The 13,257-nt window shown below is 53.7% G+C and overlaps 2 protein-coding genes across 5 annotated transcripts; both read left to right on the forward strand.

Annotated features, from left to right (window-relative positions):
* The first annotated feature begins 99 nt into the window (after nucleotides 1-99).
* On the forward strand, nucleotides 100-2,915 carry MRPL34 (mitochondrial ribosomal protein L34). 4 transcript variants are annotated; one of them, XM_080673632.1, is made up of 4 exons: nucleotides 100-338; nucleotides 596-691; nucleotides 1,809-2,441; nucleotides 2,645-2,915. In XM_080673632.1, exons 3-4 carry the CDS (start codon nucleotides 2,374-2,376, stop codon nucleotides 2,856-2,858), a joined length of 282 nt encoding a protein of 93 aa, XP_080529758.1. In that variant the 5' UTR covers nucleotides 100-338; nucleotides 596-691; nucleotides 1,809-2,373; the 3' UTR covers nucleotides 2,859-2,915. The 4 variants fall into 4 exon arrangements, with proteins under 4 accessions (XP_080529758.1, XP_080529759.1, XP_080529757.1 ...); XM_080673633.1 differs by having other exon boundaries at nucleotides 679-691; XM_080673631.1 differs by having other exon boundaries at nucleotides 100-691; nucleotides 1,815-2,441.
* A 1,514-nt stretch (nucleotides 2,916-4,429) lies between these two features.
* On the forward strand, nucleotides 4,430-12,380 carry DDA1 (DET1 and DDB1 associated 1). Its single transcript, XM_080673628.1, has 5 exons — nucleotides 4,430-4,664; nucleotides 9,255-9,335; nucleotides 9,558-9,609; nucleotides 10,437-10,498; nucleotides 11,684-12,380. Exons 1-5 carry the CDS (start codon nucleotides 4,662-4,664, stop codon nucleotides 11,792-11,794), a joined length of 309 nt encoding a protein of 102 aa, XP_080529754.1. The 5' UTR covers nucleotides 4,430-4,661; the 3' UTR covers nucleotides 11,795-12,380.
* Nucleotides 12,381-13,257: the final 877 nt, after the last annotated feature.

Genomic DNA, 13,257 nt, shown 5'->3' on the forward strand with positions numbered 1-13,257 from the left:
GGCACCTCCGCCAATTGCAGCTGCGGACTGACCTGCCCTAGTTAGACTATCAATCAGAAGCGGCATCTCGGAATGGGGGCGGGCTGCAACTGCCTAGCGGCTTCAGGGGCTTGCAGAGGTGGAAGGAGGTTTTGGGCCTGGTCCAGGGCCTAGAAGGGGTCGCAAGTTGGTGCTTGAGGATCTCAAGGAGGCGGCACCTGGAGCCCCCTCGCTGCTAATAGGATCCCCTCGGCCAGCCCCTGCCTCCGAACTGCCCTGTCCCCTCCAAACGAAGCCCCAGGCCCTTCTCTCTGTGCTGACCTTTCCCTGTAGAGACTTCCAGATCTTTACAATTTCAGGTGGGGAAAATGAGGCGCATAAAAGGCACAAGGTCACAAGACTAGTGGAGGAGAGTGGGCAGAGATGGGATTTGGATCCACGCTTGTATGATTCTAAGTCCTGAAAATGTATTCCTTAAACCTTTAAACAGAAGTCTTGGCGCTATGGGTAATTAGGGAATTGGAGTTCTCCAGATGGGCCACTTTAACCAGTGACTCTGTGGTCCCAGCTGGAGTCAGAGTGCCCAGGGTCCAAATCCACCCTCTGCCCTTTGCAGATATATGACCCCGGACAAGTTGCTTCCCTGAGACTCCATTTATTTATCTATGCAATTAATCTCCTCATGAGTTCTCTCTGCAGGTAAAACAGCACGGTAAGCGCTCGATACTTTATTGGCATTATTGTACTGGTGTAGTATTTTGGTTTGCTAAATGACAATGCGGGTAAGATGGGCTTCAGAGGACAAGGGGTTAACCATTCCTTGTCCATTCCCAATTCCTAAAATTTGCTGCCAGAGCTGGATTAGGTCCAGCCACCCACTCCTGCCCACTTAGAGTGCTTCTGGGATAATATTCTTGCAGCCAACACACACTCCCTCTCCAAGCTGGGAGATGCTTGGGTGCCGGCAGGGACTCGGCCCCAAGCCTGGCCCTTGAGGGGCCCCGGGCTTCTGGAAGAGTGTGGGGAGAGTTACGTGGGGGCAGATTTGGACCAGAGAGAGGAGCAGCATTTAGGGATACGATATCAGAGAAAGGGTTTTTAAAAGATGAATAGGGGAGTATCAGGCAGGGGAGGGCATGGCTGAAAGTTAGGGTGTGTTCACATGCCTGCCAGAAGAGCTGAATATTTTCCCTAGGACAGTGGGGATATAGATAGATATAGATATAGATATAGATAGAGATATATATTGATTTCAGAGAGGAAGAGAGAGGGAGTGAGAGATAGAAACATCAACTATGAGAGAGAAGCATCTATCGGCTGCCTCCTGCATGCTCAACCACTGAGCCACAGATCTGAGTATTTGAAAAATCCTTCTAACCCTGGTCTGGTGGCTCGGTTGGTTCGAGTGTTGTCCTGTGCAACAAAAGATTTTTTAAAAAATATATATTTTATTGATTTTTTTACAGAGAGGAAGGGAGAGAGATAGAGAGTTAGAAACATTGATGAGAGAGAAACATCGATCAGCTGCCTCCTGCACACCCCCTACTCGGGATGTGCCCGCAACCAAGGTACATGCCCTTGACTGGAATCGAACCTGGGACCCTTCAGTCCGAAAGCTGATGCTCTATCCACTGAGCCAAACCAGTTTCAGTGACAACAAAAGATTTCGGTTTCGATCCCTGGTCAGGGCACTTCCAGGAGACAACCGATTGATGTTTCTCTCATCTCTCTCTCTCTCTCTCTCTCTCCCTCCCTCCCTCTCTCTCTCTCATCAATATATATATATATATATCCCCTCAGGTGAGGATTAAAAAAATTTTTTTTTTAAGTTCTAGAGCTCCAATGGGGGCACCGCCAAGGACAAGCTTGCAACTTTACTGGAAACTGGATCGCGGAGAGGAGCAGGGATCACCTCTCGGACATCAGCCAACTTTAACTCAGGCCTCCTGGGCTTAACGCCAAGGGGCGGAGACTTGGCTGCGACCAGAGGAAAGCTGCCAGCCAACTGTGTACCATCTGCCGGGCTCCCGATGGACGTGGGAGGTTCAACTAGCCATTTCCTGCAGCTGTCACCAGCTGTGCCACCGTCACCCCGGGATACCCTCGGCCAGTTGACGGGAGGAACTACAACTCCCAGCAGATCGCGGGACATAACGAGCAAGCCTAAGAAGTGCAGTTCGCCAGCTCCTACTGGTCCACACGAGAAACTGTACACACCTGCGGGTACGGCCGCTCATGCCTTTGGCACGCAGGAAGTAGAACTACAATCTCGGAGGCCCCCACGGCAATGAGGTTAAAGAAACTACATTTCCCAGAAGTCTCCGTTCCGCAGCTGCGGAGCCTGTGGATTTTGGAATAGCTGACGCAGACGGGCCGCGTGATCCGAGGGTAGACATGGCTCTCTTGGGCAGATCCCTGAATCGTCTGTTGTGTCCCGTCAGTAGAGCTATACTGGATGTCAGGTGAGTCCTCAGGGGGATTAGGCTGGGGTCAGCTGTTTACCGACCACACGACTTGCCAGTGCCTTGCGCGATTCCTGAGCGCCTTTTGCATTTAGGCTCAGTCCCTGCATGGATCGGGAGCCCAGGCTTACAGAGGTTGAGCGCCAAGCCAAAGTCACACAGCGCCCCCTCTGACCTCTCTCGCTGTCTCTCTGCCCTTGCAGATGGCTCCAGCCCCAAACCTTGTTGCGGCTACCCGACGCCTGGGGACTCCCCACCACGCAGCCGAGCCGGGGCAAGGCACGCGGGAACGAGTACCAGCCGAGCAACATCAAACGCAAGCACAAGCACGGCTGGATCAAGCGTTTGAGCACACCGGCCGGTGTCCAGGTCATTCTTCGCCGCATGCTCAAGGGCCGAAAATCGCTGAGCCATTGAGCACGATGCTGCCTTTGAGACTGCCCCCTCCCATTAAAGCATTTCCCTTGCTTCAGACCTCTCCTGCCGCTGTTTTTGTGAGGAGGTTGGATGACTCAGACATGAGTGCTCCTCCAATTGTGGGGTTGGCTCAGGGCAAAAGTCTGGGGTTGGACTGGAAAGGGGAATAGGAAGTCAGAATCCAACATAATGGCAACAGTCCACGGAATAGTACAGTGAACCTCGTTGTGTACCCACCCATTCCTGACCACCAATTACCTACAGTCCATCCTGCTCCCTCCTGTGTGTGTGTGTGTGTGTGTGTGTGTGTGTGTTTAGCAAATCTCAGGCATAGTGTTATTTCTTTTTTTTTTTATATATATTTTATTGATTTTTTACAGAGAGGAAGGAAGAGGGATAGATAGTCAGAAACATCGATGAGAGAGAAACATCGATCAGCTGCCTCCTACACACCCCCCACTGGGGATGTGCCCGCAACCAAGTTACATGCCCTTGACCGGAATCGAACCCGGGACCTCCCAGTCCGCAGGCCAACGCTCTATCCACTGAGCCAAACCGGTTTTGGCCATAGTGTTATTTCTTATGTAAATATTTAAGAATGCATTTCTCCAAGATAAGGACCCTTTAAAACATAATTACAAAATTTCTCACACTTAGAAAAAGTAATTCCTTAATATCATTAAATGTCTAAATTGTCACTTGTCTTACACATGTCACGACTTTAAGAGGTCTGAGAAAGCTTGTAGGGAAGTGGGAAGGGTTTGAATGCTCCACCTGCCCCTGGGGAACGTGCCACATGACCCTCAGCAAGACCTTAGCCCTCTGAGGCTCATTTGGCTCCTAAAAAATAAGGTATTTCTTCTTTGCTGTGTTCTTAGAGTAATACTTACTAGCTTCCATTCAGTAACTTATTCCGTATTTCCTATGTATTGGGTCCTGCCCTCACCAGACTGTCATTTGAGGGGTGGATGGTTGGGGCTTGATTTGTACCCAGCCAGTCTGGACACAGCAAAGTCAGGGCTATTGGAGCCCAGAGAAGGCGCCTGACTTGGCTTTGGGAAAAATGCTGTCGGACAGATTCCTGGAGGAGGTATCAGGGTCTAGAAAGGACCCAAAGGGAGAGGGGACTGGACAGGGTCAGGATAAAAGGTGGACAAGGGAGGCTGGAGGGGCTCAAAATTTGGAGTCCAGGAGGTGGGACTGGATCCATGGGGGGCTGGGGAGCCATGCGAAATGTTTGAACAAGGGAGTCCGATTTGTGAGTTCAAAGACTTTCAAAGAACTAGTGCGGGAGCTGTTTAGATATGCCGAAAGCCCGGGGAGGCTGGGAGTGTTATGGTGGTTCCCCCGTCTTCCGGGGCTGCTGTGCGAACCCGATAAGACATCATATGGAAAAGAGTAGTAAACTAGAAAGAGGAAACACTGGCTGAACCTCCTGGAGTTACGGACTGCAAATCCCAAGAGGCTTCGGGGGTGCGGCCTCCGCCCACTTCCGGATTTTATTGCCCTATCGCTTCCAAGTCCCGGGCGGGGTTTTGCTCCTTCAACCGAACTTGACCACGAAGAGAGGCGTGGCAACCAATGCGTCCGTGACTTATCCGTATCTGGCCAATGCGAGCGCGCAGAGACCATATATCCTGGGGCGGGGCTAGAGGATGGACCAATGACGGGAGGGCGACGCCGCCATCAGGGCAGGCTGTAGCGTGGCTGGAAGTTACTGTGCGGCGGCGGCTAAGAAGGCGGCTGTGGTGGCGGCGGCGGCGGCTGAGGCAGTAGCTGAGGCGGCGACAGAGGAAGCAGAAGATGGTAAGGGCGGCCGCCAGGCCCGTGCTACCCCTTCGCTCCACAAAATGGCGCCGCGGGCCCACCCACCTCCAATAATTCCCGAATCCCCCACCTCCCTGCCAGGCCTTTCTGGCCCGGCCCCGCCCCTCTCTCTGACCTATGGCCTTCGACCCCTGGGTCCTGCTGAGAGCTTCCTGCTGACCCCTCCCTGGCTTCTCCGATCCCGACCCCACCTAGGATTCTAGGCCCGGACACCTCATTCATTTCCGGGTCCCGGTTTCCCTGAAATCGCCTGGGGTGTGGATGGGGTCCCCTGAGATTCCCCAGCCCTAGCCTAGTCCTCTGCGCGTCGGGCCTTGGGCCGCTCCTATTCAGTAAGGTGTGGGAGGCCGGTCTGGGCATCGGGGCGGGGGAGGGGGCTTGACATCATGACATGCGGGGCTTTGTCGCCAAAGGAAGTGCGACATCGCAGACTGTTCTGGTCCCCAGAGCCCTGACCCCACCTCCACCATTCAGGGCCCTGACCTGCCCTTAAGGGGTGCCCTTAAGGGGGAGCAACTTCATCTCTCCGATCCCCAGACCCCTTTCCTGGTAAATGTGAATAGCAGTAGTCCAGACCTCATAGGGTTGTGACAATTTAGGGAATTGACATCATAAAGGGTTTAAGACAATGAACAGTTAACAGATAAGCTGTGTGATTCAGGGTGGGTGACATTCTCTCCTACCTGTCTTCACATTTTGAAGTGGGGATAATGCCACCTGGTAGTTGGGAGTTTAAAATTCCCTTTGGGCAATTTGCTCATCCTGGATTTGGGTATGGTGATTCTTTGGGGTTAGGTTCCCCAATCTGTAAAGTGGGATGGTGACCCAGCTTCAGAGTTGGGTCACCCCACCTGCCACTATTTGGCATCCCTAGGGCTGATGGGGTGATGGAAGCTTTTGTCTGGATAAGTCAAAAACCCCAGGGCCCCAGCCCACACATCACAGTTCTTGGGATGTGGTGTGGGATGGGCAAAAGAAGACATCTGGTCAGGCAGGAGATGGGAAAGTGGGTTCCTAGAGTGTGGGTACCCAAGCCTGGGTGTTTTTGTTTTAAAAAATATATTTTTACTGATTTTAGAGAGGAAGGGAGAGGGATAGAGAGATAGAAACATCAATGATGAGAGAGAATCATTGATCGGCTGCCTCCTGCACACCCCCCACTGGGGATTGAGCCCGCAACCCAGGCATGTGTCCTTGGTTGGAATTGAACCTTCAGTGCACAGGCCAACGCTCTATCCACTGAGCCAAACCGGCTAGGGCGAGCCTGGGTGTTCTTGATTTGTCGCTGCAACCTCATTGCCACACCCAGTTCGTAACAGGGCTCTGCTGGCTCTGCCTCCAGAACACATCCTGAATCTGTCCATGGGTCCCCCCTGTGGTCCCGGGACTGCCATCTCTTGCCTTGTTGCCTGCCTAGTCTAGTCTCCTTTCTGGTCTCCTTGCTTCCATTCTGCCCCCCTGGCAGATTGCAATTTACCTGAAACTAGAGGGAGTTTTTGAAGATGGAAATCAGATCCTAACATTTTTCTAACTTGAAAAATACTCCAGGGTCTTCCTTTTGTAACCAGATGAAGCCCCAGCCGCCAGGCCCCCTACCCACCTCTGTGATCTCATCTCCACTCTCTGTACTTCCTTGAGCTCCAGCCACACTGGCCTTGTTTTCACATTATTACACGCCACGTTCCTCCCACCGTTGTGCCTTTGCACGTGCTGTTCTGCTGCTTGGGATGCTCTTCCTCCTGTGAGCATCACCTCCTCAGAGGGCCGCATTGTGACTGTGGCCTCAATGTCTCTCTTCTCTTTGCACACCACTTCTTTTCCTCCTCTTGCTTCGGTTGGGTTACTGTTGGGCTCCTCAAAAGGGGGTTGACACGCAGATGTTCAGTGAATGTTTGCTGAGGCAGTGGATGGCTTCTGGGCCCAGCTGTGGCTAGGATTTGTCTGGCTGAGGTGAGGATTTCTCCCTGTGTCTGAGGCCTTGTTTTTTTGCTAAGCTGACAGGAAGTACAGGCAGAATCCTGTCTTCATACATTTATTCAGCATAAATGCATTGATGCTAACAGATGCCTTCTAGGGAGCTCTGTGCAAAGCTCTTTCCCTGTGTTGTCTTATTGAGACTCAGAACAACCCTGGGAGGGGGCCCTGCTGTGACCCCCAGTTCACTGGAGAGGCTTCCAGATCACACAGCCTGGGAGGAGCCCAACCAGGACTGAGTGCAAGTCTGAGGCTCCCGTGTCTCTCACCACTCTTGCTGGCCCCATGTGAGCCCCTCAGGCTCAGGGTGGAGTTAGCCCTGCCATACCCTCTGCCCTTAGGGAGGTGCCAGTCCAGTGAAGGAGGTGGACAAGTAGATGACCTCCTTGGGGTATGAAAGTGGCTCTGGCAGAGGCCCCTGAGGTGTATGGCGAGGGAAGGGGCAGGAGGGGTTGTTGAGCTAGGTAGAGAGGTTGGCAGGTGTTTCCCACATGGAGAAAAGAGGAGCATTCTTGGTTGGTGGCACAGTATGGGGTGAAGGTGTGTGTGGCAGGAGGCCAGTGAGGACCAAGCCCAGCTAGAGCTGTAGGAGGCTTTGAGCCAGGACAAGGACCACTCCTCATGCTTCAAGTCTCGGTGCTGTATCATTGCTGCTCGGCAGCCCTCCCTAACTCCCCTCTTCCCCCCTCGAAGATCAGCAGGCGTACTCTCCACTGTCTTGGGCCTCACACATCAATCACATTGTACCCTGTCCTCAGGGCCATTTTGCATTCACTGTGCAGCTCTTTGGTCCATACCTGCGTCCCCTGCATTGGGTACTCCTAGGGCCAAGAGCAGGTCTGCTGTGCCCTCTCAGTGCCCTGGTGCAGGCCTGCCACATAGTAGGAGCTGAAGAAAGCCTGGTCTGGCTGCATGAAACTGGCCCCCTAGTCTCAGGCCGAGGTGGGACAGGGGTCCTGGGTAACGGAAGGCAGGGTTGAGGGGCTTTGGACTGGCTTTGGAGGAGTAGGTCACCCAGATGAGAGAGCCACCTCCAGGGAGGCTTGTCCACATTCCAGCATCCCTGGCGGGCTTGTCCCACCCAAGGTCTCATTGGGGCTCCCCCAGAGGTGAGGACACCTGCTCCTGCCTGCCCCAGATGGTGGGGGCAGATCTGAACAGTGGCTTCCCCAAGGGTGCGGCATCTAGGCTCAGGCATGGGGATGATGGGGATGGACAGCGTCCCCCCCCCCCCCCCAGGGGATGGTTATTATAGCCTCTTGGGGCTCTGAGCCCTTGTATTTCAGACAGGAAAACTGAGCTACTGGCATGTCACACAACAGGAGCTTGGCTTCTGAGATTGGGCAAATCTGGATTCAAATCGCCTTCCTCATTTTCTCGTTGGGGCCAGATGAGTGCCATGTGACCTTTCTGCCTCAGTTTCCTCATCCCATGATAATGATTCCAGATCGGGAAGCTCCTGGCCCAGGGCAGGCCATGTGGGAAACGCCTTCCTGGCTGTCCCATTCCAGGCATGATGGCATTGTTGCACTCCTCTACTGGGCAGTCACTCCCTGCCCACAGCTCTTGGCCTTTATTCCTCCCCTTGCACACCCATGCTCTTGTGCCTCAGTTTCCTGAGGTGGACAGGCCCTCATTGACCTTTATTTGTCCATCTTGTGGTTGAGTCTTGTCCCTCCTGCCCCCAGAGTCAGGGTCCTCCTGCTCCAGAGCCATCGCCCTTGCTTGCTCAGCTGACCCTAGAGTGTCAGGGACAAAGGACTTTTCAAGAGTTGGGCAGTGAATGAATTCTTTTGCTGGCTCCCCAGCACCTTGTGGGCCTTAGACCTCTGGTGCTGAGTCTCTGCCCCAGGCAGCGGGTGGCAGGGAGGAACAGCCTGCTCTCTCTGTCTCTGGCCTTCACCCTGGGAGGCCTCCCCTCTTCATGGGGAAGCCATTAGGTGTAGGTATCCCAGGAGCAGCTCCTGAGCTGACTCCTAGCTGCACAGAGCTTTAGGGAAAGTCCAGCCAACTTGAAAAACCTGACACTAACATATTAAAGTTGGATTTCTGAGTTTTCTTGGAATTCAGAACCTTGGGTTTCCAGTTCTGTGTCCTGGCCATCCTGTCCCCTTCACCCAGGCTTCTGGTCCCCACCCCCATTTATTGTCATGCTAGCCCATGGGTTTCTTAGGGTGGACAAGCCAGGGTGTCTATTAAAGGTGAATAAACGGAAACAAGACCGGGAGTTTAACGTTCAACAAGCATAGAGGACAGATCTGCAGTTGGATGGGCCAGGTCTGACCCCCCAACCTGCTGCTTGCTTCTGGTATGACTTTAAACAAATGATCCATTCTCTCTGAGCCTCAGTTTCCCCACCCCTTGCCATGGCACAGCTCTGTTGTAAGGACTCTGTGGTAGAATGTGCACTTCCCCTGGGGTTGGTTGCTTTTCTCTGGTTATTGCAGTATACACATCAGGTGGCCAACTCAAGCATGTCTACAACAGATCACGAAGAGGGAAACTGGAAGTTGCTGGAAGCCCTGTCCACCACTGCAGGTGCTCCAGGGCAGGCCCCTGCAGGGTTTCTCACTTACCACTTTTTCTGTCTTTTAGGCAGATTTTTTGAAAGGACTGCCAGTCTACAACAAAAGCAATTTTAGTCGATTTCATGCTGACTCTGTGTGTAAAGCCTCGGTGAGTGCAGGTCCAGGGAGCTAGCGGGGAGAGGGGGCTGGGGGTAATGTGCACCACCCCAATCAGCATCTCACTAGGAACAGGGGCCGATCTTTAAGCCTGACCTCACCTAAGTCTTCGTGCATCTTCTGATCTGTGTTGGAGGGTGGATGCCGAGTCAAGGGGTGAGGGGACCTTAGTCAACCTGCACTCCTAACCCAGCTCTTCTGGACCCTCCCTCAGAATCGACGCCCCTCAGTCTACCTGCCCACGCGCGAGTATCCATCTGAACAGAGTAAGTGTTCTCTTTGTGACTTAGCTCATCCAGGATACTAAGAGGAAAGGATGGAGGGTGGTGCAGGAGGTGTCTTGTGGGACACTGGTCAGCTCCCAGACCTTGGGAGCAGTGGGAAGTGTGGCTTTCTCACAACCCTTCTCATCTCCACACGCTGGCATCCATATCCAGGCCCCTTGTCTACCGCTCACTGACCCTCTCACCATCACCTGGCATCAAGTCACGTGTCCCCTGTCAGCTCCATGACACCCCGAAACGAGTACTATGGGTTAGGGACCCAGCCCAACCTGGGGTGGGCAGCATGGGGAGGAGTTGTTCAGGTGGAGAGGCCTGCAGGGAAGGGTGCGGAGCCTGCCGAGTGGGAGGTTATCATGGCCATGGTGTTTTATTTTAACCATGAAAAAGAATCCACATGGACCCAGCGGTTTGGCTTCTGTGGTCACTAGGGCTCAGCTATGTAGATCTGTCCCGGTTGGCCTGGAAAGACACACGTGTGTCTGCAACCAGAGCTCCTCCCCGCTACAGGGTGGAAACCCGAATGCAGTAATGGACTCTGCATTTCTGAGAAAGAGGGACCCTAGAGCAGTTGGCTCGGGCCCCTGGAAGTAGCTTTGGGCTTAGGAGGGAAAACTCTGGGCTTCCTGAAATCTCTTAGGTTGGGGTACTGACTTGAGTGCCAGAAAGGCCACTCAGGGCAGAGATGGCCCTGGAGGCCAAGGATGGATGAGCACTGTCCTGGGAGGCGCAATGCTGGCCAGGAGGGAGGCTGGGCCATCTGTAGCCATCTCTCTGCAGCCTCTTCCTGCAACTTTGTCTTTCCTCCTCAGTCATTGTGACAGAAAAAACAAACATCCTTTTGCGCTACCTACATCAGCAATGGGACAAAAAGGTAAGGCACATGGGGTTTGGGTGCTGGGACTCAGGGGAAACACAGTGCCCAGCACAGGGGCTTTGAGTTGGGGAAGGACATGGGTCTGGGAGATGGGTCTTGAGGGCTGAATAGGAGTTTGATAGGCAATCCAGGAGAGGGAGCAGTGTTTCAGAGGAGGGAATGGCTGTGTAGAGGCTACAGAGCTCATGCTCAGGGATGGACAGGGGCTTGGCCAGCCATATCAAGGCTCGGGCATCTCCAAGGCCCAGCTTCCACAGCCTGGAGCCTGCACAGTCCTGGCCGCAGAATGATTCTAGTGTGATTATTTGGAATCTTTGTTTAGTAGTAAAAAAACACACGTAAGTAAAATCCAGGCCATACAAGAGGTTGTGGCTGCCATGGAAAGTCATCTCTCCTCCCCCAAAGCGGCTGCCTTTTTAACATGCAGGATATTTTTCTCTTTATTTATTGAAAACCTCTACATGTTGTTTTTAAATATGTTTTTATTGACCTGAGAGAGAGAGAGAGGAGCATCTATCGGCTGCCTCCTGCATGCTACCGATTGGGGATCACACCTGCAACCCGTGCATGTGCCCTGACCAGGAATTGAACTGGCAGTCTCTCGGTGCTTGGGATGATGCTCAACCGAGTCACACCGTCCAAGGCTCTACATGTTGTTTTATAACAAGCTCAGTTTGTTTTCTCACCTAACATCGAACACCTGGTAGCAACCTGCTCTGGGAAAGACGGAAGGGCGACCCCATGATGAAGTAACTGCTTAGAAAACGCAAGCTCCTTGCCCACACTGGCCCCTTCCTCAGCCCCACAGGCTTTAATTCTCTAAAGTGGGGAAAGCAGATATTCCCACACTGGGACCACTTTCCTCTTCTGTGGCAATGCGTGGGCTCCTCCCAGGGCTCACAAGGGCCCTTTGTGCTTCAGCAGAGTGCATCGTTCCTCCGAGCGTTTTGGGCCATATGTGGTCATTGTGAACCATGGTGACTCCTTGCAGTGCCCGTTACAGGCCCAGAGCTCCAGGGGACTGTGGCTTAGTGGGGCAGGTCCGGTGGTGGGAGGGGCTGCCCAGCTAGGGCCCTGGGTTTACTGCCCTGCTCCAAGCCTATATGTGTGACCCCTGCAGCAGGATTTGGAGAAGTCACCTAAGTGAAGTCTCAACAGCCCTTCTCCTTCCCTACCCCCCAGAACGCTGCCAAGAAGAGAGACCAGGAGCAAGTGGACCTCGAGGGCGAGAGCTCAGCGCCTCCCCGCAAGGTCGCACGGACCGACAGCCCAGACATGCACGAGGACACTTAAGACTGATGCTCCCCCATAGGTGCCTCCTGTCTTGTCTGCTCCTCACCCGCCTGCCGTGTGTAAGCATCCTGCCCACCCTCCCCACTGGTTCGCCTACCCACACCCCGCCATGCACACCACTTTCAACCTCATAGGAGCCGATGTATTTATTTTCCTTGAGTCTTTATTTATGCTGTAAAATGTATCGAGCGATGGTTAAAGGGGATGTCAGACCCAGTAGTGTGATGTTGGTAGATGCTTCTTGAAAAACAACATTGTTATTCATTACTCCACCCCACCCCAAATCCCCTCCTCCTGCTCCCCAGTCCTTCTCTGGAGAACCAGAGTGTGTCTTCGAGTGTCTAGAGATAAGCCCTGCTGCAGCTGGGTGACAGGGGTGGGGCCCTTCTTCCCGCTTCCATCCCCTGGTCTGGCCTTAAAGACTTGGCCTTGACGCCCGTTCCACCGGGATCTATGCTGTGCCCGGACCCTGCTCTGAGAGTACGCCACAGGAAGAAGTCAACCCTTTTGGATCATTCTCTTAAGTCATTTTATCATGGACTGGTGCGTGCTCAGTGTCCACCCCAATAAAAGGATCTTTCCTACTTGATCTTGAGTCTTTGCTCCACGTGCCTCAGCCTCAGAGGATGGAGGCACTGAGAGTTGTTCCATCATCACCAAGAGGAGCCAAGAGTGGCCCCAAGACCAGCTGGATCCTCTTGTGGGCTTGCTGCAGCCATCTTGCTCAGAGCCAAGACCTGCCTGGACCCACCCTTCTGCTTTACCTGCCAAGTGTCCCCGAGGATCAGGACACCCCTGAAAGACAGTCCACACCACCAAGGACAGAGCTGTGGTGGATCCCACACCCAGGACATTTGACAAGCAGGGTGGCACTGTGGAGACAGCCCAGGCATCCTGGTTTCATGAGCCCCTGGCTCCAAGAGAAGGCACAAGGAGTGCAGAGGAACATAGGGGCATTCAGGCTCCAGGCAGGTTTGAGGTCCTGAACACTGGGCCCAGGACCCCGGGGAAGGCTACTTCTCCCTCCACCAGCCTTGAGTGGGGGCTGTGGTATTAGAGGGTGGTGAGGGCCATGGAGCTGAAGGGGGTGCGTGCCCCAGATTATCCTCATGGAGGATAGATTGCTTGGGCTTGGGCTGTCCAGCACCAGGTTCCAGGGTAGGCCACTCAGTTGTGTCATGGGGCCAAGGGGTTTTGCTTCCCATTTCTGGGCGGTGTTCATACCATAGGCTCAGTGTTGGGTCCCTGTGGTCACAAGGCAGGTGCTCAGGAAATGCAAACTTGATGGTTTGTGCAGAGGTGGCTGAGTCCCTGGAAGCGCTCTGACCCACTAGGAATCACGGTCCCAGGGGCTGGTCTGACCATGGGCAGGCAGGTGGCATTGCTGTTAGTGACTGAGAAGCTGTTGGGACATTAGCTTCAAAGCCTTGGGGTGGGGCAGAGCAGGAGCAGGCAGCACCCGC

Source organism: Plecotus auritus (assembly GCF_963455305.1).
Source record: "Plecotus auritus genome assembly, chromosome: 6".
In the NCBI taxonomy this organism is placed as follows: Eukaryota; Metazoa; Chordata; class Mammalia; order Chiroptera; family Vespertilionidae; genus Plecotus; species Plecotus auritus.